Source organism: Pelodiscus sinensis, chromosome 7 (assembly GCF_052426305.1).
Source record: "Pelodiscus sinensis isolate ZL-2025 chromosome 7, ASM5242630v1, whole genome shotgun sequence".
Taxonomy (NCBI): domain Eukaryota; kingdom Metazoa; phylum Chordata; order Testudines; family Trionychidae; genus Pelodiscus; species Pelodiscus sinensis.
The window spans coordinates 42987616-43014939 of NC_143058.1; the positions used below are offsets into that span (position 1 = coordinate 42987616).

Consider the following 27324-nt stretch of genomic DNA (forward strand, 5'->3'; position numbering starts at 1 on the left):
CATTCTAAAGCGGTTACCGTGGTTTCACTCTTTAAAATAGAAAGTGAAAGATTCAGAAATGTATTATATACAGTATAAATATGACACATTTCAAAAATGTCTACTGCATAATGTAGTAATCTGTATTCACTGCCTCATGTGAACTGAATGTTTTTAGATGTTAATGCTACATCCACATGAATTATAAAGTGCTTGAGATTTTTCTATTAAACATGTAATTCTAACTTTACACCACTGTATTTCTATATTATATATACTCAAAAATGTTAACTCTAAATCCGTTAAAACAAGTCTAATGAGCAAAGATGAGAAGTATGCTGCAGTTAGTACCAGAATTCTGTCTTGGTAGGGCTTTGTTTTGGAGGGGTTCTTTTTGTTTTGTTTTTGTTGCTGTTGTTTTGTTTATTTGTTTGTTTGTTTTTGTTTTGGTTATGTCCCAGTTAATGCAAGCTCTTTTTTTAGGAGAGGAATAAAAATTAAATGGTCCTCCTCCTATTTTTACTCTGATGTCTCTTTGTTCTTTTCTCCTTCAAGTACTCTGCATATAACAAAAAAAATGCTAAGTGTCATTATTTTAGAGTGCTCTCTCTGTATACAGCATGCATGTAAATCTAAGTCATGTAGCACTGAGAACACAAAATGTACTTACAAAGAAGCAGGCACTATTAAAATGCAAACATTCTCTGTGAGCTGGCTAAAAAATGAAGATTTTTATCTTAAGGAAAAAAATCAGTAATGATTGACCACGAGTCTTGCAAGGTGAACAAAAAAAGATTCATTAACATGAACATGTCTACACAAAGTTTTGTAAAGGAATCAGTTAAATAATTTAAACAATTCCTCAATTAAGGTATGCTTGTGAATAATTAATCATTTAGAAATGCTATTGTTTATTCATTTTAAGCCTTTAAGAAAAACAATATTAACATGTACTTGTACTTGTCTGAAGAGTTAAAAACAGTTGTTGTTTTCCTGTGTCAAATACAGTGGTACATCAGGGCTGCTGTACCTTCTCTCTAAAAGCTCCTTTATCAATAGATAGGTGCCCCCTTATTGCAACGTATGATTTCACAGGGTGAAGATATAGTACGTAATCATATAACACCTAATTTTTTTTTATCAAAACCACTCCCAATTTGATCAATTAACTTTGTCTGGTGGCAACATATTTGGGTAACTAAAATGATCACTCTAATTTACTAGCGGGCTGAGCCCTATGCTCGCTACGCTTGCCAACCCCCCTCACTCTGGCCGCTTTCTGGCCCTTTCAGAGGGTGAGAGCATGATGATGTCATTCTGTCACCCAGCAGGAAAAACTTTTTTTTAAATGTATAGAGACAATTAAACCGCTGCAAGAAAATCAGTTAGACTGTGATTCTGTAAAAACTTACACATCCATGATTTACTAGTCTATTCATTGGGACTAGGACTACCCGTGTATAAAGTTAAGCATGGATCAGGCCTTAGGTAGTTTATGTAGGATCAGGCCTTAGGTAGTTTATTTTATTTACAATAAAACAACAGATTCATATCCTGATAAAACTTACATATAGATTGCACAAAAAAGTTATTAGAAATGCTTCTGTACAGTTGCTAGGATTAAAAATTAATATACTCACTGCTTCATAATGTGAAATTTATATTATGGTAAAATTAATATTATTCAAAAATTCAAAAAACAAATCAAATCCCAAAACCAAACTGTGACCTCAAATTATTAACAGATTATACAGGTGCTTGGAGGCAAATTACATTATTACATTACATACTGTTTCAAAATCAGTTCCTTCTTCATTTTCTTGTCAAGGCCCGAATTCATGCCCTGAATTTTCTTTGCTACAGTTGATATTCAATACCGAATAATTATTCAGAGACTAGGCTAGTCACATAATTTTGGTTGGCTCTCTATCTCATTAAGAACATGAAAAGATGCACAGATGGGATATACAGACAGGTGGCTAATATGATTTGGCATAAGTAACAGGTGAAACATTGGAATTTGTATGAGAATTTGACCTTTGTAGGAGAATTTGTAGCTGACTAATTGCGAAGCCTGCAATATTCAAAACACTGAAAGGATATAGAGGAAAAACAAGTGAACTATGGAAGCTAGAATTGATAAGAATGCAGAAGAAAGCCATGCTTAGCACTGACTCACTGATGGATCAACTGATCATGTGATTAATGGACAGTGCAGCCACTAAGAATAAAATTTCAAAAAGTACCTAAGTGACTTAGGAGTCTGAATCCCATTTTCAAAGGTGATTCATCACTCAATTGCTTCTTTAATTCATTAAAGGTCTATTGAAAGGGGTAACTACCACTTTGCCAGATATCTGCACACTGTGGCTATGTCTAGAATGCAAGCCTCTTTCGAAAGAGGCTTTTTCGAAAGATACTTTCGAAAAAGCCTCTTTCGAAAAAGAGCGTCTAGACTGCAAGCGGAATTTTCGAAAAAGCAAGCCGCTTTTTCGAAAGAAAGCAGCGAGTGAGTCTGGATGCTCTCTTTCTAAAAAGCCCTGTTGGCATTCAAGAATGCCTTTTCTCGAAAGAGCACTTTCGAAAAAAGGCGTTCTTCCTCGTGAAATGAGGTTTACCGCCGTCGAAAGAAAAGCCGCATTCTTTCTATTTAATTTCGAAATTAATTAATTTCTAGACCTGCAGTCTAGACGCAGGTGAAGTTTTTTCGAAAAAAGGCTACTTTTTTCGAAAAAAAACCCTGAGTCTGGACACAGCCTGTGGAATTGACATCAGGGAATGTTTTAATGTGTTGGTTATTTGATATAGAGCCACAGCCAGTAATAAGCAAAATGACTGTACACTTGATCATAATAGCAATAATAATCAAGCCTCCATTTAAAAACCCTTCATCTTCCCAGAAATTACCACCCACAAGATTTACATACAAAATTACCAACCACAGGAAGCAGCGCCATTCACCCATCAAAAACACACTAGAAAAGGAGTAGAAATTGTCCTTCCTGTGAAGTAATGTGTTTAAGCTTTTAGAGGTTATCAGTCAGACGTTCTCCTTCTGACTATAATCTTGAAGACCACAGACTCTGCCTCAGCTGAGCTAATGGAGGAGATTCTTAAAAAGAAAAGAAAAAAAGCTACAAACTCAGTGCAGCTTACTCAAAGTGCAAACACAGAGAAGCTGTTATGTGTAACTGTCAGTTGAACTGGAAAATACTATTTTTTAAAACTGAAGTTGGCATTTGAGTTTCCCAAGATAGTCTCCACCCTACTGGAACCTCACATTTGTAAAACTGGCAGGATGGGGAAAGAAGAGTTGTTTCCATTCTACTGTAAATAGCAAGGTCAAATTTTCTTCTGGATTGGAACAACAGATCAACACCAAGCCATACTGCAAATGGAGGAATAAAGCCTAGAGGAGTATCAGCTCTGAAACAGGAATCAGACAAAAATAAAGAAAATAATTTTGCTACTTGAAAATCAGTTTTCAATAAACTCTGACAACCACCATTTGTGGATTGATAGATCTCTGGACTACAAAGCTATTGATTCATTCTACTTGCAACCATTGAACCTACTTTTGTTGCCACAAATAAATTTATAAGAGGACTAACGAGACTACATTTGTAATAATTTGGGTCACTCAAATTACCTTCTTATGAAATAAGATATGCTAAAAAAGTTGAACTTCATGTTACTACTCAGTGCTCACAAAGCTGGTTGTACAAACATTGAGAACTCTCCTGCAAAGCAGGTACCGTACTAATCTGTTTTATTATTAGAATGCTACTAAGGCTCAAAAGACCATTACAAGAGATAAGAGGCATCTATGAACAGAAGGTGGAAGAGTCAGTCTGAAGAAGACCTTACAGAACAGAATACTGAGTTGGTGGTGGATAAATTATCTAATACTTGAACACTGATGTTTTTAAAGTCCAGGTATAAGTGGATAATACCCAAAACCAACCAACAATAATGGACTATTAAATACCAGAAGTTTCAGAGGGTAGCTGAGTTAGTCTGTCTCAGAAAAAACAACAACAAATGGTCTGGTAGCACTTATAGACTAACAAAACAGGTAAATGGTATCATGAGCTTTCGTGGGCACAGCCCACTTCTTCAGATGACCGCAGTTATGAGTTTAGGATGTGTCCATCCTAAACTCATAACTCCAGTCATATGAAGAAGTGGGCTGTGCCCACGAAAGCTCATGATACCATCTACGTATTTTGTTAGTCTATAAAGTGCTACCAGACCATTTGTTGTTTTATTAAATACCAGTAATTCTCCATAGCTTACACCTTGCAGCAAAAAGATACTATTGGTCTTGCCTTGAGCTGTGTGAAGAAGCAGATATTACAGCCTCTCAATCTTCTTTGCCACAACAGGGACAATATGATGAAGGCATCATCCTCTTGGGAAAATAAAGCTGCAAAAGAATTCACAGAAATTTATGGGTTAGTGAGTGGGAAACAATGCAGAAAATTACATAAAGAAGCTAGAAAAAACTAAACGGATTATTTGGAAGGAAAGCGAAGGCTTTGCAGCTGGTGTAATAAAGAACAGGAATTTGGGAGAGAAAAGTGGAGATGCTGAAAAACCACCCAAGATGAAATGGGTGATTTCTGAGAATCCTTCAAGGTGAGAAGTGAGTACACTCAATGGGCTTCAAGTGGAAAGTTATGTCATCAATGTACAATAATGGAAAAGATCTGATTTATGTTAAGTGCCTTTATAAAAAAAAAGCCCTTCTCAGGCACTATAGTACAGGTTGAACCTCCTTCATCTGGCACCATACGGACCTGACCAGTCCCAAACAAGGAGATTTGCCAGAACTGGGGAGGTCCCTCCCCTCATGGACTGTTCTGACCCACTGCCCCTAGTTAGGGCTCCAGCCCCTCCCCTCTGCTGCCTGGCCAGCCATGGCTCCCCAGGCTGGAGCTCTCTATCTACCCCAGCCCTGTTGCTGCTGGGGACCAGAGCTCCCTGGCTGCCGCTGGGGCTGGAGCCCTGTGGCTGGAGCTCCACAGCCAATGGTGGTCCCCCTCTACTGCCCGGCCACTGGAGCCAGAACTCCCCACTGTGCCGTTCATCACCCACCCTTGACACCAGGCTCCTGGCTGAGTCGCTGGTCCCCACTGCTGCACTCCTGCCCCGTGACCAGACCCTCCCTACACCTGGGCTCTGGGGTCCAGGAACATCTGTGGTCCTATTGGACCACAGATGTTGCCAGATCAGATGGTCCCAACTGGAGTTACAACTTGTATTGTCAGACAAAACTGAAAAGGACACAGTTTAATTCTACTTTGTGATTCTTCTCTGAAAAGTCACACTAAACATAGCATTGTGAGGTTGCATATTCATTTTCTCACAATGGTATAAGATAGTCAATTTGTAAGTAAAATGATATTTTTCTAGATGTCAATCCCACCAACAATATGTAATCAGAGATTCAAACCTAGTACTTTCCTTCTTGTGAACTTTCACTGGTGATGATGCAGGCCAACTCAGGCCCATAGTGACTTCTGTGAAGTCTCACTGTCTTCAGAGGATTTGCATAGATGTAACTATGGGAAAACATAGGGTACGTCTAGACTACATGCCTCTGTCGCCAGAGGCATGTAGATTAGGCTACCCGACAGAGTAAAATGAAGCGGCGATTTAAATAATCGCCGCTTCATTTAAATTTACATGGCTGCCGCGTTGAGCCGACAAACAGCTGATCAGCTGTTTGTCGGCTCAGCGCGATAGTCTGGACGCTCCCCTGCCGACATCAAAGGGAGTTGTCGACAACCCAGGTATGCCTCCTGGGATGAGGCATACCTGGGTTGTCGACAACTCCCTTTGATGTCGGCAGGGGAGCGTCCAGACTATCGCGCTGAGCCGACAAACAGCTGATCAGCTGTTTGTCGGCTCAACGCGGCAGCCATGTAAATTTAAATGAAGCGGCGATTATTTAAATCGCCGCTTCATTTTACTCTGTCGGGTAGCCTAATCTACATGCCTCTGTCGCCAGAGGCATGTAGTCTAGACGTACCCTTAGTCAATGATTTTCTTGGTGTACAAGAAGGAATAGAATCCAAGCCTTTTTGCTCAGCACCACTGGATCAGTACAGCTAACAGAAGTAATAGAAACTTATTTTTGCCACTGAGGTCAAGAAACTGTGAATACACACAAGCAGGAGATCAGCTGGATTTAAGAAAGCACCATTTTAAAAATCAGATTTCAGAGTAGAACTGGTCTTTAAAAGTAGTTAGGAAAAGAGGAAATGTTCTGGACAATGGCAAAGAGAGTTTATATTTTTCTGACCATATCTCTTTAACCAAGTGTTGTAGAAAGGAAACAGTTGTATAAAAAAGCCTTTCTGGAAGCAAAGATTTGGTAAAGCCATCTGACATTCAGCAAATCAGCAGCTGAACTATGAAGAATACATTCTTTTGGGTAAAAATTCTGCAGCTATTCTTGGCTCCTGAAAAAGCAAGACAACAGGCAGCACACCACTAATGTGGAAGGAGTGGTGAATTAAAAATGTCTAATATTACAGAACAGACATACTAAATTTGGAAAAAACAATCTTAACCTATTTTGGAATTTTTGGAGATTTATTCCCCAGTCATTGTTCCCTCTCTGGAGACTCCTGTTAAAATTATTCTGCTAGATAACTCAAGTCTGTGATGAAGTGCAAAGCTATAGGAGAAAAACAGTGAGTTATCAATATTTCTTTGCTAAGAAATAATTATACTACTACCAAAAGAGAAAACTATTTATCTGATAATGCATGTGACTTGGAGTGTGAATGGTATGTTACATTTTTAAGAGAACACTGAGGGTATCTACTGTGTTAATATGTTTTTAATCTAAAAAACACTGCAGTTAAAAGTAAAATGTAAATGCAAGTCAAGCTGAGCTAATGTCAAATACAAGAACAAAGAGACACAAATGGATTGACAGGTAGGAAGAAGTATGTACCTTAGATATTATTTATTTAGAAAATCTTTAATTATGTAATACAAATGCAGTGAGAGAGAAACAACTAAAAGAAACAGTTTGAAAAGAAATCATGCAAAGAAAATTGCATATGGCTGCCAACCAAAAGCAAGGACAGACCAGATAAAAGGCTGCTTGGACTCATTCCATCTAAAACAACTAGTACCCTTAATTTTATCTTTTTACTAATTAAAGCTGTCACCTTCCTGATGATTCTGTCTCTTTTCTGTATGGATGTCTAAAAAGCAATCCCATTCCAGGCACATCCCATTTTCCTGGCACAGCCAGACTTAACTCTATCCATGAGTAGTCACATTGGTAAGCATTTTCATTTTCTGGGATTTAGAGATACATATTTACTGTCCTCCAAAAGGCTGAAAAAACCCTCTCCCACTTCTTTCCCATTTTGATATGTCTACACAGTATTTTGGAGTGAGACTCCCAGACTGGTATGAGAAACTAGGGCTGATGTGGTGCACTTTAGTGCTCCATTTGTGACTCTAAAAATTGTTAAAAGTGACAGTCAGTTTAGAATTTGAAAATAAAGATTTGAATGCTGTACAATATTAATTTAAATTACTATAAAGCTAAAACTACATTCACATAATTGTCAATAGTTAAAATAGCTCATTTTAACTAGGAGTCCAGCTCTTGATTTGCAACTTAAATGTTCTTAAATGTTCATTTAATAAAATAAGATTAAATCTCTTGATTAGATATGTTAGTTGTTTAACTGGTTACTTTGTTTTATAAAACAGACATTATAAAAGGAATAGTTTGTCTGGTAAAGATTCTAAACATGTAGGTAACCTAACTAAATACACAGGCTCTGAAACATTACCTGATTAACGGAGAGAGAAGAAGGGAAATAGTAGTTTTCTCTTATTGATTTTAAAATATTATTTTCAAATTAACTAAAGCAGCCAAAACCAACATCTGTGAGCAAAACTACTTAACAGCATCCCTTTCACAAGACATATTCTCTTCAGTTATTTCTTTTAGCTATCCTTTATATTTATTATAATATGATGAGTTGATGTATTTATTTTGTTTAAAATGTTGCATGTTCACAGAAAGCTTGACAGACATAGCACTAAAAGATAAATAGCCTTAACACAAAATAAACTTTACCTAAACTTTACTTTTACTGTACCTAAAACATTAACAAAGATTAACAGAATAACTCATCACTAACATGAAAATCATAAATTACCTTTGATTTATATTTAAGAAACCCACTGTTGGCCACTACAAATCTAGCTGCACAAGAGACCCTCGAGACTGTAAACAAGCCTTATCCATGTACGTATAGCATATCCTGAAAGCAGAGGTAAAAGGAACTTAAGTTTCTTGCAGGTACTGTCATGCTGCATTCCCTTTTCAGGTGGAGGCCCCTCAAGGCAGAGAGATGGGGTGCGATATGACAATACCTGCAACAAATATAAGTGTGGAGGGGGTCAGTGCAGATGGAGAATGGGGGTGTACCAGAAGTAAGGGCAAGAACTTGGGGGAAGAGGAGAAGCTCAGGGCAGAGGCCTGGGGGTGTAGGAGTCAAAGTTGGAGGGTATGAGGAGGGGCTTAGGGAAGGAGTCAAGATTGGAGGGTGTAGGGTGCAGGAATCAGAGCAGAGAGTGTGAGGGACTCAGAGCAGGGAGGATGTGACAGGTGCAAGAGTCAGGGCTGGGGTTGTGGGAAGATGTAGTAGTCAGGGTTGGAGATATGAGGAGTGGCTCAGGGCAGAGGGTTGAGGTGTGGGATGGGAGAGTGTGGGGGGGGGGAGCTCAGAGCAGGCAGGATATGGGGGTGTGCAAGATTCAGGGAAGGGAACTGGTGTGTTTAGTGGTGAGTGTGGGAACAGCAAGGGCACCATTTCAGGGGGCAAGAGGGCTGCAGTCGCACATACCAGGTCACTGTTGCTATTCCTGCTCCCTCTGACAAGGGACTGAGGAGAAAGTGCAGAGGCTGCTGAGTTGCTCTCCCTCCCAACTAGCCAAGAAAAGGGAAGAGCAGGAATGTAAATCAACAAAAAAACTCAGTCCTCACAAAGATTCTAATGACCCTTTTAATCTTCTGTATCTCTTCTACAAAATAAATAAATAAATATCAGTCTCTATAGTTTTAAGACCAGCAACTTTTCCATCCCCAAATTTATACTTAAAAAACAAATGACCACTATCATCACTGGCTTCTCACTAATTCACATGACTACACAAAGAATGGTGATTATTACCGTTTCAGTGAGCTGCACAGTATAATTGCCCCACTGATACTGTCAAATATTATTGGAAAGCAAGAGAGCCTGGCATAAGCAGACCTAAATTATCTTGTTTTTCTTAATCATCAATAAATGCTATAAATTTATTCCCCGTTTTGGTTTTTTTTAAAATAAATGCAAGATAAAATGCCTTCATTTAGGAGGGATTTTTAAAAATGTGACATTATTTTTGCCAGATATAAGGAACCTCAAGCAAGGAAATCCTTATAATGCCCTAATTTTGCAAAGATTTGCCCATATGCTTAACTCTTGTGCACACAGAAAAACTTAAATAACAATGAATAGTTTAGTAGCACCTTAAAGCTTTTGTGGGCATAACCCACTTCTTCAGATGACTGGAGTATTAAAAGTCCAGATACAAGAATAAATAAAGGGGGAGTGGAAAAAAGGAGAAAAAAGTCAGTGAATAGATTGTTCAAGTTACAAAAGGCCAATCAGAACAATTAGCACCTCCATTGGTTGGTTAAGTCATTAGGATGTGGAAGGTAGTGTGTGAGCCAGATGACATCTCTGTTCATTCTAATCTATTAAGAATTAAATTTGTAAATGAAGTTACTTGGAGACCCATTAATCAGTGTCCAGACAGATTAAGTGTTCTCCAATAGATTTCTGTATGTTGCCTTTTCGAATATCTGATTTGTGTCCACTAATTCTTTCCCACAGAGACTGTCAAGTTTGGCCAATATACACTGCAGTGGGGCATCTGATGGCATAGATCACATTAGGGTAGCCTTCCCAAACTATGGGCAGTGGCCCGATACCGGGCCGCAGGAAAAAAATACCGGGCCTCTGCATGGTTGCTGGGGTGTTCTGGGCTCCCGGAGTGCCTGTGTGACACCGGGTCCGCCAAGCCCTTGGCCAGCCTGAGCATAACCTGCAGCCCAATGTTCCGGATCCCGGCAGAGGAGTAGCTAGGGGAGGTCAGGAGTGGGGGGGAGGGGAGAGACCAGGGGAGGAGGAGGAGGAAGGGAGAGCCGGCCACCAGAAGCAGCACTGGACAGGGGAATTGGGACAGGCTTTGGAGATTTGGGGTAGGGGGCAGCCCGCGGAAGCAGGGCTTGATTGGGAGGAGGTGTAGGGGAGAAGCAGGTGCCGGAAGCAGGGATTGCCTGAGGCATCGGAACTGGCCGGGAGAGATTTGAGGGGCTGGCGGAAGCAGGGCTGCCGGGGGTAGGGAGATGGCCAGGGAAGATGGCGGGAGGGGTGGGGGGAAGAGAACCGGCAGCCAGAAGCAGGGCTGGATGCGGGCAGCTGGTCTGGCCAAGGGAGATTGGGAGGAGAAGCAGGGGAGAACTAGCTGTCTGGGAGGGGGTTGGGGGAAGTGGGGCTGGACAGAGGTGCAGCGGGACTGACCCAGTCACATAGCTCTCGGGGCACTGCCCCCCCCCCACACAAAGCATGAGTGAGTCCGACCTGGGGATTCTATTGTGACCCCACCCCCACGAGTAGTTGCGAACTGGCTGGCTGGTAGACACACTCATGCAGTCTGAGCACATTTAGCAGCCAGGCAGTTTGAAACTACAAACTGATACATCTAGTAATAATAAAATGCACCGAATGAGAAAATACCAGACGTTATATGTCTGGTATTTTCTCAGTTTGTTCTTTATGTGTTTATATTTTTAGTCTGCAAAAAACAGTACTGAAAAAAAAGGGTTCCAACTAAAGTAAAAAGTTGGGGAAACCCTGGTCTAACCAGCTTTCTGTCTGTCTTCCACTCCATTTTTCCAATCCATATTCTTTAACTTGATGGCAAGAATGTTGTGGGTGACCATATCAAAAGCTTTTTTAAAGCTGGCACTGGGGGCTTTGGGAGGACCAGAAACAACTTATTTGAATATTCATCATTTGATAAATGAATATACAAATGAATGTTACCGGTCCTTCAAAAGTTCGTGAATGGATTTACTGGTCCCCGTGTCAAAAAGTTTGGGAACCCCTGCATTAGGGGATGTGCCAGGGCAGGTTAAAGTGTTCTTAACCTTAACACTTTAACCTGATGGAGATCCATTAATGAGTGCTCAAAGTCACCATCTTGTTTCAGGCCAATTCCAGGAGCCAAATGCACAGGGAAAGGTTGGAACTTAACTTCACCTACAAGGTTAATTCTTCCACATCCTAGTGACTTAACCAAAAAAACAAACAAGGAGGTGATAATTGTTCTTATCAGACTCTTGTAAGTACTTGAATAATCTATTCACTGTCTTTTTCCCTCCCTCCCCCCCCTTCTTTATTCTTGGATCTGTACTTTTAATACTCTAGTCATCTGAAGAAGTGAGTTATGCCCACGAAAGCACATGCTACCATCTACATGTTTTGTTAGTCTTTAAGTGCTACAACACTATTTGTTGTTTTTTAAATTTTTCTAGTTACAGACTACCTCGGCTACCCCTCTGAAGCTCTTCTGCACCTTGCTGATTTCACTGAGACCACTCTCCTGTATATAAGTCTTTGCAGGTTCAGGGATGAAATGTGTGTACTTCACCTCTTCTCGTTTACACCCACAGTGTACATTTTCATGATCTTTAAAAAGACATTTTGCTAGTGCTGAATACCTGATTTGCTGAACAGAGCCAGTAACATTTGAATTAACACCCCAACACATACCTTCCAAATGCTCTAGTTTATAGAGTAAATCCTTTAAAATAATCACGGGCCATTTGGCTACTATCTTCCCCGGGGCTGCCTCTCTGTGTACGCTTAAGGGGACTGGGTACCAAGTGCGTAGCACGCTGCCCCGGGCTCACCGCATCAGCTCCATCCCACTCAGGCGCTGCAACCTTTCCACATGCAGCGTCCGCCCCGCGAGTGGCTGAGACAGCAACGCCTGTAACGGAACGCGCTGTTCGCCCCGCGCCTGTAGCTGAGGGAAGCCGCTCGGCGAGCTGGAAACATGCCCCCGGAAGGCCGGCAGGCGCCGCGTGGGAGGAGCGGCACAGAGAGCGAAGAGCAATGGATTTGGGGCGTTGTAGTTTTGGCGCGTCATTGGAAAGCGTCTGAAAAAAACTCCCCGGCGCTGAGCGAGGCCGGGGGGGGGGGGAATCTCTTGCAGCAGGGACAGCTGGGAAGTTGTGTTACTCTCTCCAGCCCCCGCCATTGGCTTCTGCTCTTTGCATGTCTCGATGTCAGCCCCGGGGAACGGGCCTGCTGCAAACGTGACCGAGTCAGACACATACACAGCAGCAGCCCGGGTGAGTTGCCACCGCCAACAGGCAGAGCACCGAGTCGTGGGGGAACGGGCCCCGACTCCAGCCTGCAGCGCCGAGCCCGGGAGGCTGCTGCTCAGGCAGGAGGAGTACGTTTGCATGCAGGCTGGAGCGTAGCGGGGACTGTGCAGGTAGCCCTTTCCCGGCTTATTTCACCCTGTGCTCACAGGAGTCCAGGGTTTGGGGGAGGGAAGGGTCAGCAAGTGGGTCCATGCTTGTGGCATTGAAAGATGAAGCGGTGTATGTGCCTTGTTGTCTCCTTGTGTCGCACAGCCCCGCGCTTGCTGGCTGAGCCAGGAATGAGAAGGAATTCGAGCTTTTCCCCCAAAATAAAAATGTTTCCAGATTCAACCACTTCCTCCTCAGCCAGGAGACTCCCCTCCAATGCTTTTAAAATACACAGTGTCTGCCGCCTTCTAACCAGAAGATCTCATGGATTTTACACAAAAGATGCGGGTATCGCTCACAGAAAAAACATGGGAATCCTAAGACAGCTAGTGTGTCAGGTAACTGCTTCTAACATTTTCCAGGAATGAATGAATCCTTGTTCAGAATATATGGACTAAAGAAATCAGATTCTAAACTCCAGTCTAGTGCAGGAATTTGGGTAACCTCTGGATTACATGCAAAACAGGAGAAGTGTGTGAGAGGGCAAACTGGCTGAGTTCTTGATTAAGAATGAGTTAGCAATACTATTAAACTTACCTCAGAAAAAAATCTGGAAGAGATGCAACATCTTTACCGGTCAAACCTGACAAATATTTTATGGCAGAAAAAATGACAATGCCATGTGTAAATCACTTTTACTCTGCAATATAACCGTGTTACTCTTTCTAAGACCATTCACTCAGATTACTTGAATCTGGGTGGCTACTGTAAATAATGAATACCATAACTTTAATATTATATCAATTTAAAGGGCACCACCAACTTTAAATTTTACTTCAAAACTCATAGGTTTTGCCTATTTGTGCAGGCTGCCCTAAGGGAATTCTGTGCTAAAAAAAAAAAAAAAAAAAAAATCTGCACTAAAATAACAATTCTGCACATCTATTTTTTAAAAATTTGAAAAAAGTCATATTTTATTTGTCAAAATAACTCAATATAATCATTCTAACATCAATTATTTTGGTAAGTTATTTCAAAATACCAGTCAGCAGGTTCAGGATTTTTTTTAACTAATACATTTCTTACTGGGCATATTACTACAGAACTTTGAACAATTTATTTAAACTTCAATACAGAACTGCATTTCCTGTTCCCCTCAGAAGCAGTGCAAAGATTTGGGGTAGGCAAAGGTAATGCGGGAGCTGAGGGAGAAAAAAGGAGCATGGGAGTGAACCTGGAGAATTGTTGGATGTGGCTGGGAGAAATATGGAACAGCAATTTTTGGCAAATAGGGGAATTATTTGGGAATAAAAGACCCTCTTCCATGCTGCCTCTGGCTGGTCCCATGTGGCACTGCAGGGGTGCTGGCATGCCCCTACTTTTAACCAGCCATAAGGGGGAGTGACAGGGGCATAGGGCCACAGTTCAGATGCTTCCACCACTCATGCCTTACTGTTCGGCCCCTCTCTCAGTGCTGTCACCCCACTAGTCCTTCTGAATAGCAGTCTGTGACCACCCCATCCCCCTTGTGCCACTTTATCCCCTCCAGATCCCAGAACTCTTTAACTGGGCTCCATGAACAGGGCCCTGTAAGAAACACAACCAGCTGCTGGCTTTTGCTACTGATCAGATAACTGCTGGGTGTTTTGGCACCACAGTGGCCCCTGGTGAATAAAAGGCAGAACTGCAGAGCCTCTCCAAGACAATTTTCTGCAGAGACATGAATTCTGCATGTGTGCAGTAATGCAGAATTCTCTCAGGAGTAACTATCGCACTTCAGTAAAGCCTCTAGTACACTAACAAGAGAGCCTCTCCCAGTGGTATAGTTAATCCAACTACATAAGACATATTAGCTGGTGAGAGAAGTTCTGTCAATATAGTGCTGACTAGTTGGTGGCTAGATTGGTATAAACAGGCCCACGGATAGGCATGGGGGAGAGGGAAATTACCCTGGGACATGTAGATTCAAAGAAGCCTGAACTCCCATCTGCTGCTACTACTGCTTTTGCAGCTGGAGTCTTGGACCCCTTTGAATGCTGCCAGAGGGTGGCTCCATGTAGCTCTGAGGGCTCGGGGGGGGGGGGGAGCCCATAGCACTAAAAGGTGTCTGTTCCAGGCTCCATCTCTTCTGGGGGCAGAGTCACACCCCCCCCCCCCCCCACACACACACAACTTGCCCCTGGGCTCACAGTGGCTGTCAGCCCCATTCGGTATAAGTTAGGGATTTTTCACAACCCTTGGTGACATAGTTATACCAGTGTAAATTTGTGGTATAGAGCTAAACTAAGTGCAACAGAATGACTTCCACAATTTAAAAAACCAGGAGTTGTCTTTAAACAAATAAACATGGCTCTGAAGTGGAAACCAAACATTGCAGCAATAGGAAACTGAAGTTGAAGATGACTATAAATCAAAGTGAAACGGATTTAAAAAATAATTGCCCAAGCTGAGAAAAATGTACAAATAGCTCAAATAAGGATAAGTAAATTAGTATATATAAATCACTTCAGTTTTAACAATCTAAGGGCTTCTGCCTTATTCATGCAGCCAGATGTGTGAAAGGGAATTCCTGCACCCAGATGAGGCTCCCTGAAGCTAATGGGACTTTGTCTGACCATAACTTGACTACATACTTCTCATTAAAGGACTGGGGTCTTAATTAATACAGATAAAATTATTTACAACCCCATATCCTGATATCATTAATGTACAAGTAATTTTTTTTATGCATGTGAGTAATTCAAGTGAAGTCATTAACATCTTGGCTACGTCTAGACTGGCATGATTTTGCGGAAATACTTTTAACGGAAAAGTTTTTCCGTTAAAAGTATTTCTGCAAAAGAGCGTCTAGATTGGCAAGGATGCTTTTGCGCAAAAGCATCCGTGCCAATTTAGACGTGCTTTTGCGCAAGAAAGCTCCGATGGCCATTTTAGCCATCAGGCTTTCTTGTGCAAAAAATTAAGGAGCCTGTCTACACTGGCCCTCTTGCGCAAGAGGGCTTATGCCTGAGCGGGAGCGTGAAAGTATTTGTGCAAGAAGCACTGATTTTGTACATTACAAAGTCAGTGCTCTTGCGCAAATTCAAGCAGCCAGTGTAGACAGCTGGCAAGTTTTTGCGCAAAATCTTGCCAGTCTAGATGTACCCCTTGAGTTCCTTATGCAAACTACTGTGTATATTCTCTTCTATGCCTTCTTCTAAGAACCAAGAGTAGGCTGGATCCCAAAACTCCACTAATTCAGCGGGACTACTCACATATGTATGGATATTCATGCATATTTGCAACATAAGAGCCTATCATTAAGCTGAAAGACTTCCATGAAAATTTTATTGACAATTTTATTTTTAACCTATCAGTTAATAATAAACATTTATTTCCCTTAGTGCCCGGATCTAGTAAAGCATCTCTTTTCTTTTGTTATTGTTGTTTGTTCTCTTATAAAAGCCCATACATAAATGTTATTACATTTTCCTCTACCCTACCCCCATCCCACCTCTTCTAGACTTTCTCTTCAAATATTTTTTAAATCAAAATCTCGATTGCCTTATTTCAGTGACTACTGTATTCACAACTGGGTCCATCTAGTGCGCAATTATAGAAAGAATAAAATAATTTTTAAAATAACTATATAACTTCAGGAAACTTTATTATTTATTAAAACAGTCCTTTATGCGTTCAACGGACTATGTTCAGCTAACATAAGCTATTAAGTAGTAGGGGCAAGTGAAATACTTTCCAAAGCCGCAGCTTGTCATAAAAGCCTTCTATTCATTGATTATTTCAGGAAAATACTAAATTCAAGAATGTTTGGACAACTCATTCCACATCTCCTATTGTGTATGAGCAGGGAAGAATTTATTTTGACAATTATCGGTGCTGCGTGAGCAGGTAATTATTTGACTGCTAAAAATTGCAATTATTTTGAATTTTATTGCACAGGCTCTGATCTTAGAAACTCCCATGAGTAATTCCACTGAGTTGAATGGGATCACTTGTGTAAATGTAAATAGCCATATGCCTATTGTTCCCAGGATTGGACCCTTATTTTATTATCTCTAAGTGTTAGACAATAACTGTAGCATTAAATATTGCATTGCTTTTGGCAAAGTAAGGCTTGACCCTGAGAGATGCTGCCAATGTTCAACTATTATTGGTCTTTAAAGGGAATTGAAGATGTTCAGCACAGCACAGAATTCAAATTAAACAGACTGAACACAAGTTTTATTTCTTGTAGTTGTCACCATACCTCTGTGGGTCACATCTGAGGATGACAGATTCAGGACAATAGGGCAGTCTTACCATAAATTGGTGGTTATTCTATCATTAGATTATAACAAGCCAGTAACAGAAATAAACTTCACTCTTACCACATTGATTAATAAGAAGTCAAAGGTGTAGTCTCTTAAGACATTAGAGTCCTTGTTTCACCTTGCAGACACTAGACTCTATGATGAGTCTTAACCAAAAAACAGTTGCATCAAACATAGGATTCTTCTAATTCCATGAGATCAGAACATAGCCAGATAAATGTATGTGTCAGGTATTACCCAATAATCATGCTGATGCCAATCCTTTAGTAATTATAAACTAAAAGATTAATAATAATAAAAAAAGAATAAAAAAGTTAATAATAGTTAATAGATCAAAGATGTACAAATACTTGCAGAGTTCTTATATCAGGTTCATAGCAATGATGGGATAAACTGTTAGCTTATAAGTTGCTCAGGTGACTTCCTGAAGATTGGAATCCACAGTCCAGAGAATCAGGGCAGGAAAGAGATAAAGAGGAGATATCTCATGGGTCTTTATCCTCTGCGATGTGCCTGGAAATTTACTGTCTCAAAACAAAGCTCACAGCCCAATTTGTGGAAAGTTTCCAGCAGGTAAAACGCTTCGAGAAGGATGTCATATAATAAGTCCAAAGAAGACAGAACTAGAGACAGAGTTCATTTTAGGAAACATTTGTTACTATTTTTAAACCATACAAGAATTCTCAATTTCTGGCACCTACGCCATGAAAGGTACAACAGTCTGATACAGTGGAAGAGATTCCTCCTGATAACATTTAATGGATCAAATTCTGCTGGCAGCTACACAGTACAAGTCAGTTAAGTGACTCTGCATTTACATAGGTGTAACTCAGAAGAATTTAGCACAATAACATGTTATAAACTGATAGCTCCCCCTTAGCCCAAGTTCAAATCTATATAGGTTCTTATATCACCACATCACTGTAGAATCTGAGTACCTTCTAGTCATGCAATAAGCAACATGACTAACATCTGTCATGTGTTCCTCATTCTTTTTCTTCTCTCATGAGGCAGGGGGAATTGTGCATTCTGTGAAGAATTTTGGTTGGGGGGGGAGAGAGAGAGAGAGAAAATGCTGCTATAAATTTGCATTAGAGAAAGCAAGGTGGAAGAAGTGTGTCATGCACTTGTAGCTGCAAGTGATGAAGTTTTTGATGGTCTTTTGTTCCTGAGTTAATTTTCTTATTTCCTGTTTAATTCTTTTAAAAATTATGTTACTAAAATAAGAACATTACTGGTACATCTTGACTTTTCACCTAGCTAAACATTTTAGACATCTTTTTAATGGCATATTATCTTGGGAGGGTGCGCATCTTACTCAAATTCTGAGATTACTACAGAGAAACAGTGGCCAAAATAAGAATAGTCCTGAATGCTGACTGCATGAGGAGAAAGTAATGATTTAACTGACCTGTTAACAGATGGGCTACGTCTAGACTGGCATGATTTTCCAGAAATGCTTTTAACGGAAAAGTTTTCCGTTAAAAGCATTTTCGGAAAAGAGTGTCTAGATTGGCACAGATGCTTTTCCGCAAAATCTAGACGCGCTGTTCCGCAAAAAAGCCCCGATTGCCATTTTTGCGATCGGGGCTTTTTTGCGGAAAACAAAGCTGAGCTGTCTACACTGGCCCTTTTGCACAAAAGTTTTGCGCAAAAGGACTTTTGCCTGAATGGGAGCAGCATAGTATTTCCGCAAAAACACTGACAATCTTACATGAGATCATCAGTGCTTTTGCGGAAATTCAGGCGGCCAGTGTAGACAGCTGGCAAGTTTTTCGGGAAAAGCGGCTGATTTTCCGGAAAAACTGGCCAGTCTAGACACAGCCATGTAGTTTATATGTAGTAGACTGACTGTTTGTAATCCTTTCTTCTTAGCATTGCACAAGAGCCAAGAATACTTTATCAATTGCCATCATGTTCTAAATCAGAAAAAATAGAGGATGCATTATTATTGGAATGCCCATTGGTAAGGTTACTTTTTTACTGAGTACATTTTGAAACATAGTAACTGTTTTAGCTGTGGAAGAACAGTTCACTGATAATGTAGACAAAATTGAAACCAAACATTTCATAAAATGGGGATGATGTTTCTTATTAAATTATAGCCAATTTCTGTCTTCAGATGCCTGCAGAAGGCTTCCATTGAAGTTGGTTGGAGCTTTGCTGTTATTTCATGGAAGAAGCCAAGTATTTAGAGACCTATCTGCTCCCCTCAAACATTTTCAGTTAACCTAAATACCTTTTTCAAAACATTATACATTAATACATTATGTTATTTGCTTGGAGCAATTACAGGCAGTCCCCGACTTACGTCGGATCCGCAGTTACGAACACGGACTGCGGGACCTCGTGGTCCCGCAGCCCGTGTACTCCCGGGCAAGAAAAGCTGCTCTGCGTCTCCCGGGTCTGTAGACCAGGAAGACGCGGAGCAAAGCCGCGGAGGGGCTCTGGCAGCGGAGCAGCCCAGGTGCGCCTGGGCTGCTCCACTGCCCGAGCCCCTCCGCGGCTTTGCAAAACTGCGGGGGAAGCCGGCAGGGGGCAGCCCAGGCGCGCCTGGGCTGCTCCGCTGCCTGATCCCCTCCGCGGCTTTGCAAAGCCTCGGGGGAAGCCGGCAGGGGGGCAGCCCAGGCACGCCTGGGCTGCTCCGCTGCCAGGGCCCCTCCGCGGGGCCGGCTTTGCAAAGCCGCGGGGGAAGCCGGCAGCGGGGCAGCCCAGACGCGCTGCGGCTGTCCCGCTGCTGGCGTCCTCAGAGGCTTTGCTCCCGGTCTCCCTGGTCTGCTGGTCTCCAGCAGACCAGGGAGACTGGGAGCAAAGCCACGGAGGACCCGGGCGGCAGGACCGCGGTGCGTCTCGGTCCACTACCCGGGTCTTCCTGGTCTGCTGGGGGGGGTTACGTACAAGATAGGGACTGTAGGTTTGTTCTTAAGTTGAATCTGTATGTAAGTCAGAACTGGCATCCAGATTCAGCCGCTGCTGAAACTGACCAGCGGCTGACTACAGGAATCCCGAGGCAGAGTTGCTCTGCTCCGGGCTTCCTGGAATCAGCCGCTGATTAGTTTCAACAGGCTGAATCTGGACGCCAGTTCCGATTTACATACAGATTCAACTTAAGAACCCCAGGCGTCCCCAAGTCAGCTGCTGCTGAAACTGATCAGCGGCTGATTCCAGGAAGCCCGGGGCAGAGCAACTCTGCCTCGGGCTTCCTGTAGTCAGAGCTGGTCAGTTTCAGCAGCGGCTGACTTGGGGATACCTGGGGCAGAGCAGCTGGGGTGCTGCTGGGTTGCACCAGTAGCGCCACTCCTCGGCGCTACTGGACCAACCCAGCAGCATCTCAGCTGCTCTGCCCCAGGCGTCCGCAAGTCAGCCACTGCTGAAACTGACCAGCAGCGGCTGAATCAGGATGCCTGGGTCAGAGCAGCTGGGGTGCTGCTGGGTTGGTCCAGTAGCGCCCAGAGCGGCACTGCGGGACCAACCGGCAGCGCCCCAGCTGCTCTACCACAGGCGTCCGGAGGAAAGCCTGGTCTGCTGGGGGGGAGGGCGGGACGCACTAGCTGCGCCCTCCCCCCCCCCCCCCAGCAGACCAGGGAGACGCGGGCGGCGGACCGAGACGCACCACGGTCCCGCTGCCCGGGTCCTCCGCAGCTTTGCTCCTCGTCTCCCTGGTCTGCTGGTCTCCAGCAGACCAGGGAGACACGGAGCAAAGCCGCGGAGTACGCGGGCAGCGGGACAGCCCAGACGTGCCGCGGCTGTCCCACTGCCGGCGTCCTCAGAGGCTTTGCTCTCCATCTCCCTGGTCTGCTGGTCTCCAGCAGACCAGGGAGACGCGGAGCAAACCCCGTTCGTAACTGCGGATCCGACATAAGTCGGATCCGCATAACTCGGGGACTGCCTGTAATTTCCTTCTTTGACAGGATTACTTAACTAATGGATTGATGATGGGGAAGAGGAGAGAAATCTGTACACATAATATATCTTGCTTTTTGCTTAGGCTTTTGACACAGTTGCACATGACATTCTCAATCAAACTAGGAAAATGTGCTATAGAAAAAATTACTGTAAGGCAAAATGGTTGAAAGACTGTACTCAAAGAATAGTTATTACTGGTTCTCTATCAAACTTGGGGATATATCAGAGGGAACACCCGAGGGGTCTGTCTTGGGTCCAGTACTCCTCGATATTTTCATTTGATGACTTTAACAACGGAGTGGAGAACATGCTTATAGAATTTGCTGATGACACCAAGCTTGGAATGGTTGCAGCTACTTTGGAAGGCAGCATTAGAATTCAAAACAACCTTGACAGATTTAGTCTGCAGAGATTTAGTCTGAAAACAAAAAGATGAAATTCTGAAAGACAAGTGCAAAGTAGGGATGTTAAATTTCAATTAATCAGCTAATGGAGTAGTTGATGGAATTTCTGTCAACTACTCGATTAGTCATTAAGAGGGGGCGCTCGCTAATCCAGCTGCACGTCAGCCTTTTAAATGTAGTAAGAGCCCCACGGGGGCGCAAGCTTACAGAGTCTGTGCTTAAATCTTCAATTGTAGTACAGGCAGTCCCCAAGTTACGCGGATCCGACTTACGTTGGATCCGCAGTTACGAACGGGGCACTTCCTCTCCCTGGTCTCGAGCAGACCAGGGAGAGGAAGCAAAGCGGCGGCGGAACGCGCGGCCACCTGACAGCCCAGACGCGTCTGGGCTGTCAGCTGGCCGCGCGCTCCGCTCTGCTCCCTCCCCCCCCCCCCCGTCTGCAGACCAGGGGGAGGGGGAGCAGAGCGGAGCAGAGCAGAGCGGCGGAACGCGCAGCCAGCTGACAGCCCAGACGCGTCTGGGCTGTCAGCTGGCCGCGCGTTCCGCCGCTCTGCTGTGCTCCGCTCTGCTCCCCCTCCCCCTGATCTGCAGGGGGGGGGAGCAGAGCGGAGCACGCGGCCAGCTGACAGCCCAGATGCGTCTGGGCTGTCAGCTGGCCGCGCGTTCCGCCGCTCGGCTCTACTCTGCTCCCCCTCCCCCTGGTCTGCAGACCTGGGGGACGGGGAGCAGAGCAGAGCAAAGCCGTGGAGCCCGAGGGCAGCAGGATAGCCACGGCGCGTCTGGGCTGTCCCGCTGCCCCTGTGCTCCGCGGCTTTGCTCCGGACGCCTGTGGTACAGCAGCTGGGGCGCTGCCGGTTGGTCCCGTAGCGCCGCTCTGGGTGCCACTGGACCAACCCAGCAGCACCCCAGCTGCTCTGCCCCAGGTGTCCCCTAGTCAGCAGCTGCTGAAAATGACCAGTGGCTGACTACAGGAAGCCCCTGCCCCGGGCTTCCTGGAATCAGCCGCTGATCAGTTTCAGCAGCAGCTGACTTGGGGATGCCTGGGGTTCTTAAGTTGAATCTGTATGTAAGTCAGAACTGGCGTCCAGATTCAGCCACTGTTGAAACTGATCAGTTTCAGCAGCGGCTGAATCTGGACGCCAGTTCCGACTTACATACAGATTCAACTTAAGAACAAACCTACAGTCCCTATCTTGTACGTAACCCGGGGACTGCCTGTACTAGTTTTTAAATAATTATTAGTGCCCTACAAAGGATGTTAAAATGAGTTTATCTTACTAATTGAATAGTTGATAGAATTTTTATCGACTACTCAATTTGTCAGTGGCAGCCATGCTTAATTCCTAATGGCTGGAAGGTAGCCGCAGTGGGGTATGGTCCAGGGCTTGGTGCAAGCAGGGACTGACTTGGGCTGCTTGCCCTGCCAACCCAGCTCCTAAATACAGCAGCCCCTTTCCGTGGAAGCTGACTGCGGACAGGGCTTGCTTCGCAGCAGCAGCTCCTGTTTGTGAAAGGTCCCAACTCCCCACTGGGATCCCCCATGGGCAGGTGCTGCTGCCGGAACAGCCTTCCCTGGCCCACCCTTGCTGCTGCCTGTAAGAGAGGGACCAGCACAAGGGCAGGGGAGGCAAGCTGCACTGCAGAGATGGTGCTGGGGGTTAACCAGCTTTTAAGCTGGCTCTCCCAGCACCAGCTCCTGCTTCCTGCCCCTTTGCTGCCTCTGATATAGAGGCAGCAAGGGTGGGGAGAAATGTGAGTAGTCGACTTGATTATCTGATAAGCCTAGGCTTATCAAGTAGTCAACTAATCAACTACTCTTTTACGTCCCTATGCCCTACTGAGCTAAAAATGCTCAGATTTATTCTGCCTCCAGATAACATCAAGTAGGTTTAAGATTGCATGTTTAGTCTGTAACACAATTTCATTATATTATACATGGGTCTAGGAGGATTCTAGGAACATACAGGTTAAGTTAGTGCCTACTGAATCACAGCACCACTATTTGTCTCACTTATTTGAACAGTGCATCCTTCAGATGAGTTTTTTTGAAACAACGATCCAAGTAACAGTGTGGAGCACTGGCTAAAATGTGTTTCCATTGGTTAGTAGAGAGAAATTGACCTAGTACCTCCTCCAATTTATTTGTTAGAGAATCCATGTTTAGTTCAAATTTGCTAGCCAAGAGTGCAGATAGTGTTGCTGTAGGTCTTGGCAATCTGGGTAATATTTGAGAAATGAATGTAGTTCAGTTAGGTCGGAGCAGTACAGGCATCGGGAACAACAGGTAGGAGATGACCCATTTAAGTTGGACATATTACAGCTCCTTAGTCTATAGATTAAGCCTTTCTTTGAATATTGTAAAAAGTTGGATGGTATAATTTTCAATAAATTGAGTAATAGTCAAAGGTGGAAGGAAGTAAGGGTATGTCTACACTACCACCCTAGTTCGAACTAGGGTGGTAATGTAGGCAACTGGAGTTACAAATGAAGCCCGGGATTTGAATTTCCTAGGCTTCATTTGCATCTTGCCGGGCGCCGCCATTTTTAAATGTTCGCTAGTGAGGACTCCGTGCCGACTAGGTAGTTCGGAATAGGGCTTCATTTGCAACTCCGGTTGCTTACATTACCACCCTAGTTCGAACTAGGGTGGTAGTGTAGACATACCCTAAGCTATTGCACCAGTAAGAGACTGGCCAGTTGGGGCTGGGCTTTGGATGTTGCCAGTACCCTGGGCTGCACAGCCACAGATCAAACAGGCTCCAACCCCGTGCTTGGGCAGCATAGGCAATGTGATCTCTGGCCAGCCCTAGTACTTAGATGTCTGAGCAGCACGGTCCCCAACACTCCCGCCAGCCCCAGTGTTTGGGCAGCTCGGCAGTGTGGTCCCTGCCGCCCTGGGGATCAGGTGTCCGGGCAGTGCAGTGGCCACACTCCCAGCCTTGAGCCCTCCCTACCTTTACTCATGCACCCCCTTCCCCACCCTGGACTGTTCTTGTAAGAATTTAAGTTACTTTCTGATGGTCAGAAAATCTTTCCTAATTCAATCTGGCCAAATGATGAAATTGTCAGCTATATAAAGTTTCAAGTTACCCCAATAGAGAGTTCTTGGTATGTAGAAGAGGGCAATTTTTAAATTTAGTAGACATAGTATGCCAAGTGTTTCTGGCTGCCACAATAGCTGGTAATTGCTCTTTAGGGGAATCAGTAGAAATCCAAGTGCAGCACATTGGAAAGGGGGGAAAGAAGCAACCAATTCTGCTTCCAGCTGGAAACAGTCTGAGTTTCTACAGCATGAAGGAATGGGCCACTATGCCAGTGACTAAGAATTATTGCTTGATGGTAAAATTTACATTTGGGATAGCTAAAACTTGTTTTGACAGGCAGTGTGGTCTTTGTATGGGGATTCTGGGTTTGTTACTAGTGCCTGACAAAAGAGTCCAAAACATATTTTCATATTTGGTAAAAATAAAAGGGAAAAATATGGATGGAGAAGGAATTCAGAGTAAAAAGAATGCTCAGAATGGAATTCATGTTGATTGTTTATTTTTGCCCAAAGGGAGAGAGTTAGTGTCTGTCATCTAAGTATACAGTTTGCTAACTGCATGATTAATGGGGTGAGGGTAACTTTGACTGTGCTTTTAATTTCCTTAGGGAAAAGGATGCCAAAATATCTGAGTTTTGTCTTGCCATCTAAATAGCCTTATACAAGAAGAACCACTTCCATCTAAAACCAATGAGATCTTTATTGTTTCAAATGTATTTCAATATATCTTGTAGCCAGAGAATTCACCAGTTTTCTGTTGTTTTTAGAATATTTAGAATAGATTGATCTGAATTTTTAATCAATAGGAGGATTTTATCTGCACATAGAAACATTTGTCTCTTGAGTTTCTGTTCCCTTGAATATTTTCATGTTCACTAATTTGTATTGCAAGCAGTTCTAATGTTAAATTGAATAGGAGAGAGGACTTTCCTGTCTTGTTCCCTGAAACAGATGAAAGGGGCAGGGGAGATAATTGTGGTATTTGTTATATTCCAGTCACAACTCTAGGATCCTAAAATTTTTATCCATTAAATGAATATTTTCCCAACCTACATTTATCCAGGGTCTGAAACATATATTGCCAGTTCACTCCATTGAAGACTTCTCTGCATTGAGTGAAACAATTGCATGGGAATTTTACTCCTGGGGAAATGTTGCATGTCTGTACATGCACAGAATTAATGTCCCATGTAGATTTTTTTGCTTTCCCACAGAAAAAATTACTTCTCATGGGGAAGCAAATGAAAGTTGCAAGAATGATCACATGTCCCTAACTGGAAAGTTGTTTTGGGTACCCAGAGCAGCTAGCAGAGATGTAAATCACTGGGGATGTGCCATCCTGTCGCAGGCTCTATCCCCTTAGGCAGAGCAGATTGTAGCAGACTGCCTGGTTAGTGAATTGTTCCAATTGTCTTTGTGAATTCCCCTATGACTATACAATAGATATAAAAGTTTTAAAGCTTCTTTACAGTGCCAGAGTTGTGCAAAGAACAGTATGGCCTTATAAATGCTTATGGTACTTTAGAGCTGGTCTTATTTTTTTGACTGAAATTATTTCCTATGAAAAGGTACTCCCTGAGCTGTTTGTTACTGACCTTTCTGGAGATGATCAGTAGCCCATATAAATATTGAATTTGATTTCCTAGCTTTCTCATGCTCCTCAGTTACCTATGATGTAGCACTGAGCATATGGTTGCACATACTTGTTGACTAATAACTAGAAATAAGGGATCAAACCTAGCTACATTACTGTTAGGCAGTGTGGTTTGGGGATTTTGTCTAATGCTCCCAACTCCCATTCTCCATCCATTGTATTGTAGTTTAAATAAATTATTGAAATAATTGAATCCAGAATGATTATATTGTATTATTTTGACAAAATATTTGGCAGTTTGCAGAATTTGAAAATACTGTGCACAAAATTTTTAATTTTCTGGCACAGAACTCCCCAGGGTAGAATTTCTGAAGTGCTGATGAAATTACATAATATTATCAACCAGTGTGTAAGCTGAACTTTGCCCTTTTTAATTAATTCTACTTGTTAAGAATTAACCATTTCCCTCATTACTTTTTCCAGTGTATTTGCTGTCTCTCTTATTAGAGGAAGCAGTGTGAGGTGGTAGGGAGGAGCCGGTCTTGTGAGGGGAGCCAGTTTAAAAAACAGCTTCCTGAGCAGACCAGATCCCACCTGCCGTCCTACACTGCTACCTCTGATACAGAGGCAGCAGTGCAGGGTGGCAGCAGTCCATGTTCACTGGGGTCTGAGCTCCCCATGGATAGAGGCTGCTCTGTAGCAGCAGACCCTATCCGTCGGGAGCTCAGACCCTCCATGGATGGGGGCTGTGGGATGACAGAGCAGCCCCTCTCCATGGGCGCTTGTACTCCCTGCAGACAGAGTCTCGACTGCTGCAGGAGGCACCACAGAGCTGGTGATGGGGGGAACTGGCTCTTAAGATGGCTCCCCCCAGCACCAGCTGCTGCCTACCCCCCACTGGCACTGTAGGAGGCAGCAAATAGGAGGAAGACAGGTCTGCAGAGCCAGCGTGCATGGGGAGCCTGCTTGAAAACCAGCTCCCTGTGTGTATAGGGTCCCACCTGCCCTCCTCACCCACCACACTGCTGCCTGTCTATTAGGAGCAGGTGGATTAGGTGCTTGTGGGGAGCCAGCCTTTAAGCCAGCTCCTCACAGGCACCGGGTCCCACTGCTCTCACCCCCTTGCTGTCTCTGATACAGAAGCAGAAAGTGAGAGAGAGTGCATGTAGTTGACAAGATTAACTGATAAGTCCAGGCTTATCGGTTAATCGTGTAGTTGTCAACACACTGACATCCCTAATGAACTCCATAGTCACATAACCAATGAAAATCAGCATAACATTTATTTCAATTCTAACAAAAATAAAAACTAAAGAAAAAACAGAACTAATATTGCTAAAAAATCAGACAGCTATAACTACACTGCATACAGCATTGTCATAATAATACATTATCAGTCATTTGGTGAAACCAAACAGCAATAATAGTAATAATGCTCGAATAGGCTATTAGGAGATCAGATTTCTTTGTGTTTGAGGAACTAAAACAGTTCATCATTCAACTACACTACTTAG

At 43.3% G+C, this 27324-nt stretch overlaps 2 protein-coding genes across 13 annotated transcripts in view; one reads left to right on the forward strand and one right to left on the reverse strand.

The window, feature by feature from the left end:
* METTL8 (methyltransferase 8, tRNA N3-cytidine) overlaps positions 1-27324 on the reverse strand; it is a 218229-nt gene that overhangs the window by 33329 nt on the left and 157576 nt on the right. Inside the window, exons 1-3 of one of the 6 annotated variants that reach the window (XM_075933620.2) lie at positions 11987-12265; positions 4296-4405; positions 650-694 (exon numbers count right to left, since the gene is read on the reverse strand). The gene's annotated coding sequence lies outside the window, so the exon portion shown is untranslated. Of the gene's footprint in view, positions 1-649; positions 695-4295; positions 4406-11846; positions 12266-27324 lie in introns of those variants that run through there. The other 5 variants (XM_014581511.4, XM_075933621.2, XM_075933618.2 and 2 more) reach the window with 5 other exon arrangements.
* DCAF17 (DDB1 and CUL4 associated factor 17) overlaps positions 12233-27324 on the forward strand; it is a 47740-nt gene continuing 32648 nt past the window's right edge. Inside the window, exons 1-4 of one of the 7 annotated variants that reach the window (XM_075933616.2) lie at positions 12297-12430; positions 12719-12951; positions 16338-16441; positions 18739-18829. In XM_075933616.2, coding sequence (XP_075789731.2) covers positions 12745-12951; positions 16338-16441; positions 18739-18829 — 402 coding nt within the window. In that variant the 5' untranslated portion in view covers positions 12297-12430; positions 12719-12744. The other 6 variants (XM_006138979.5, XM_089779759.1, XM_089779762.1 and 3 more) reach the window with 6 other exon arrangements.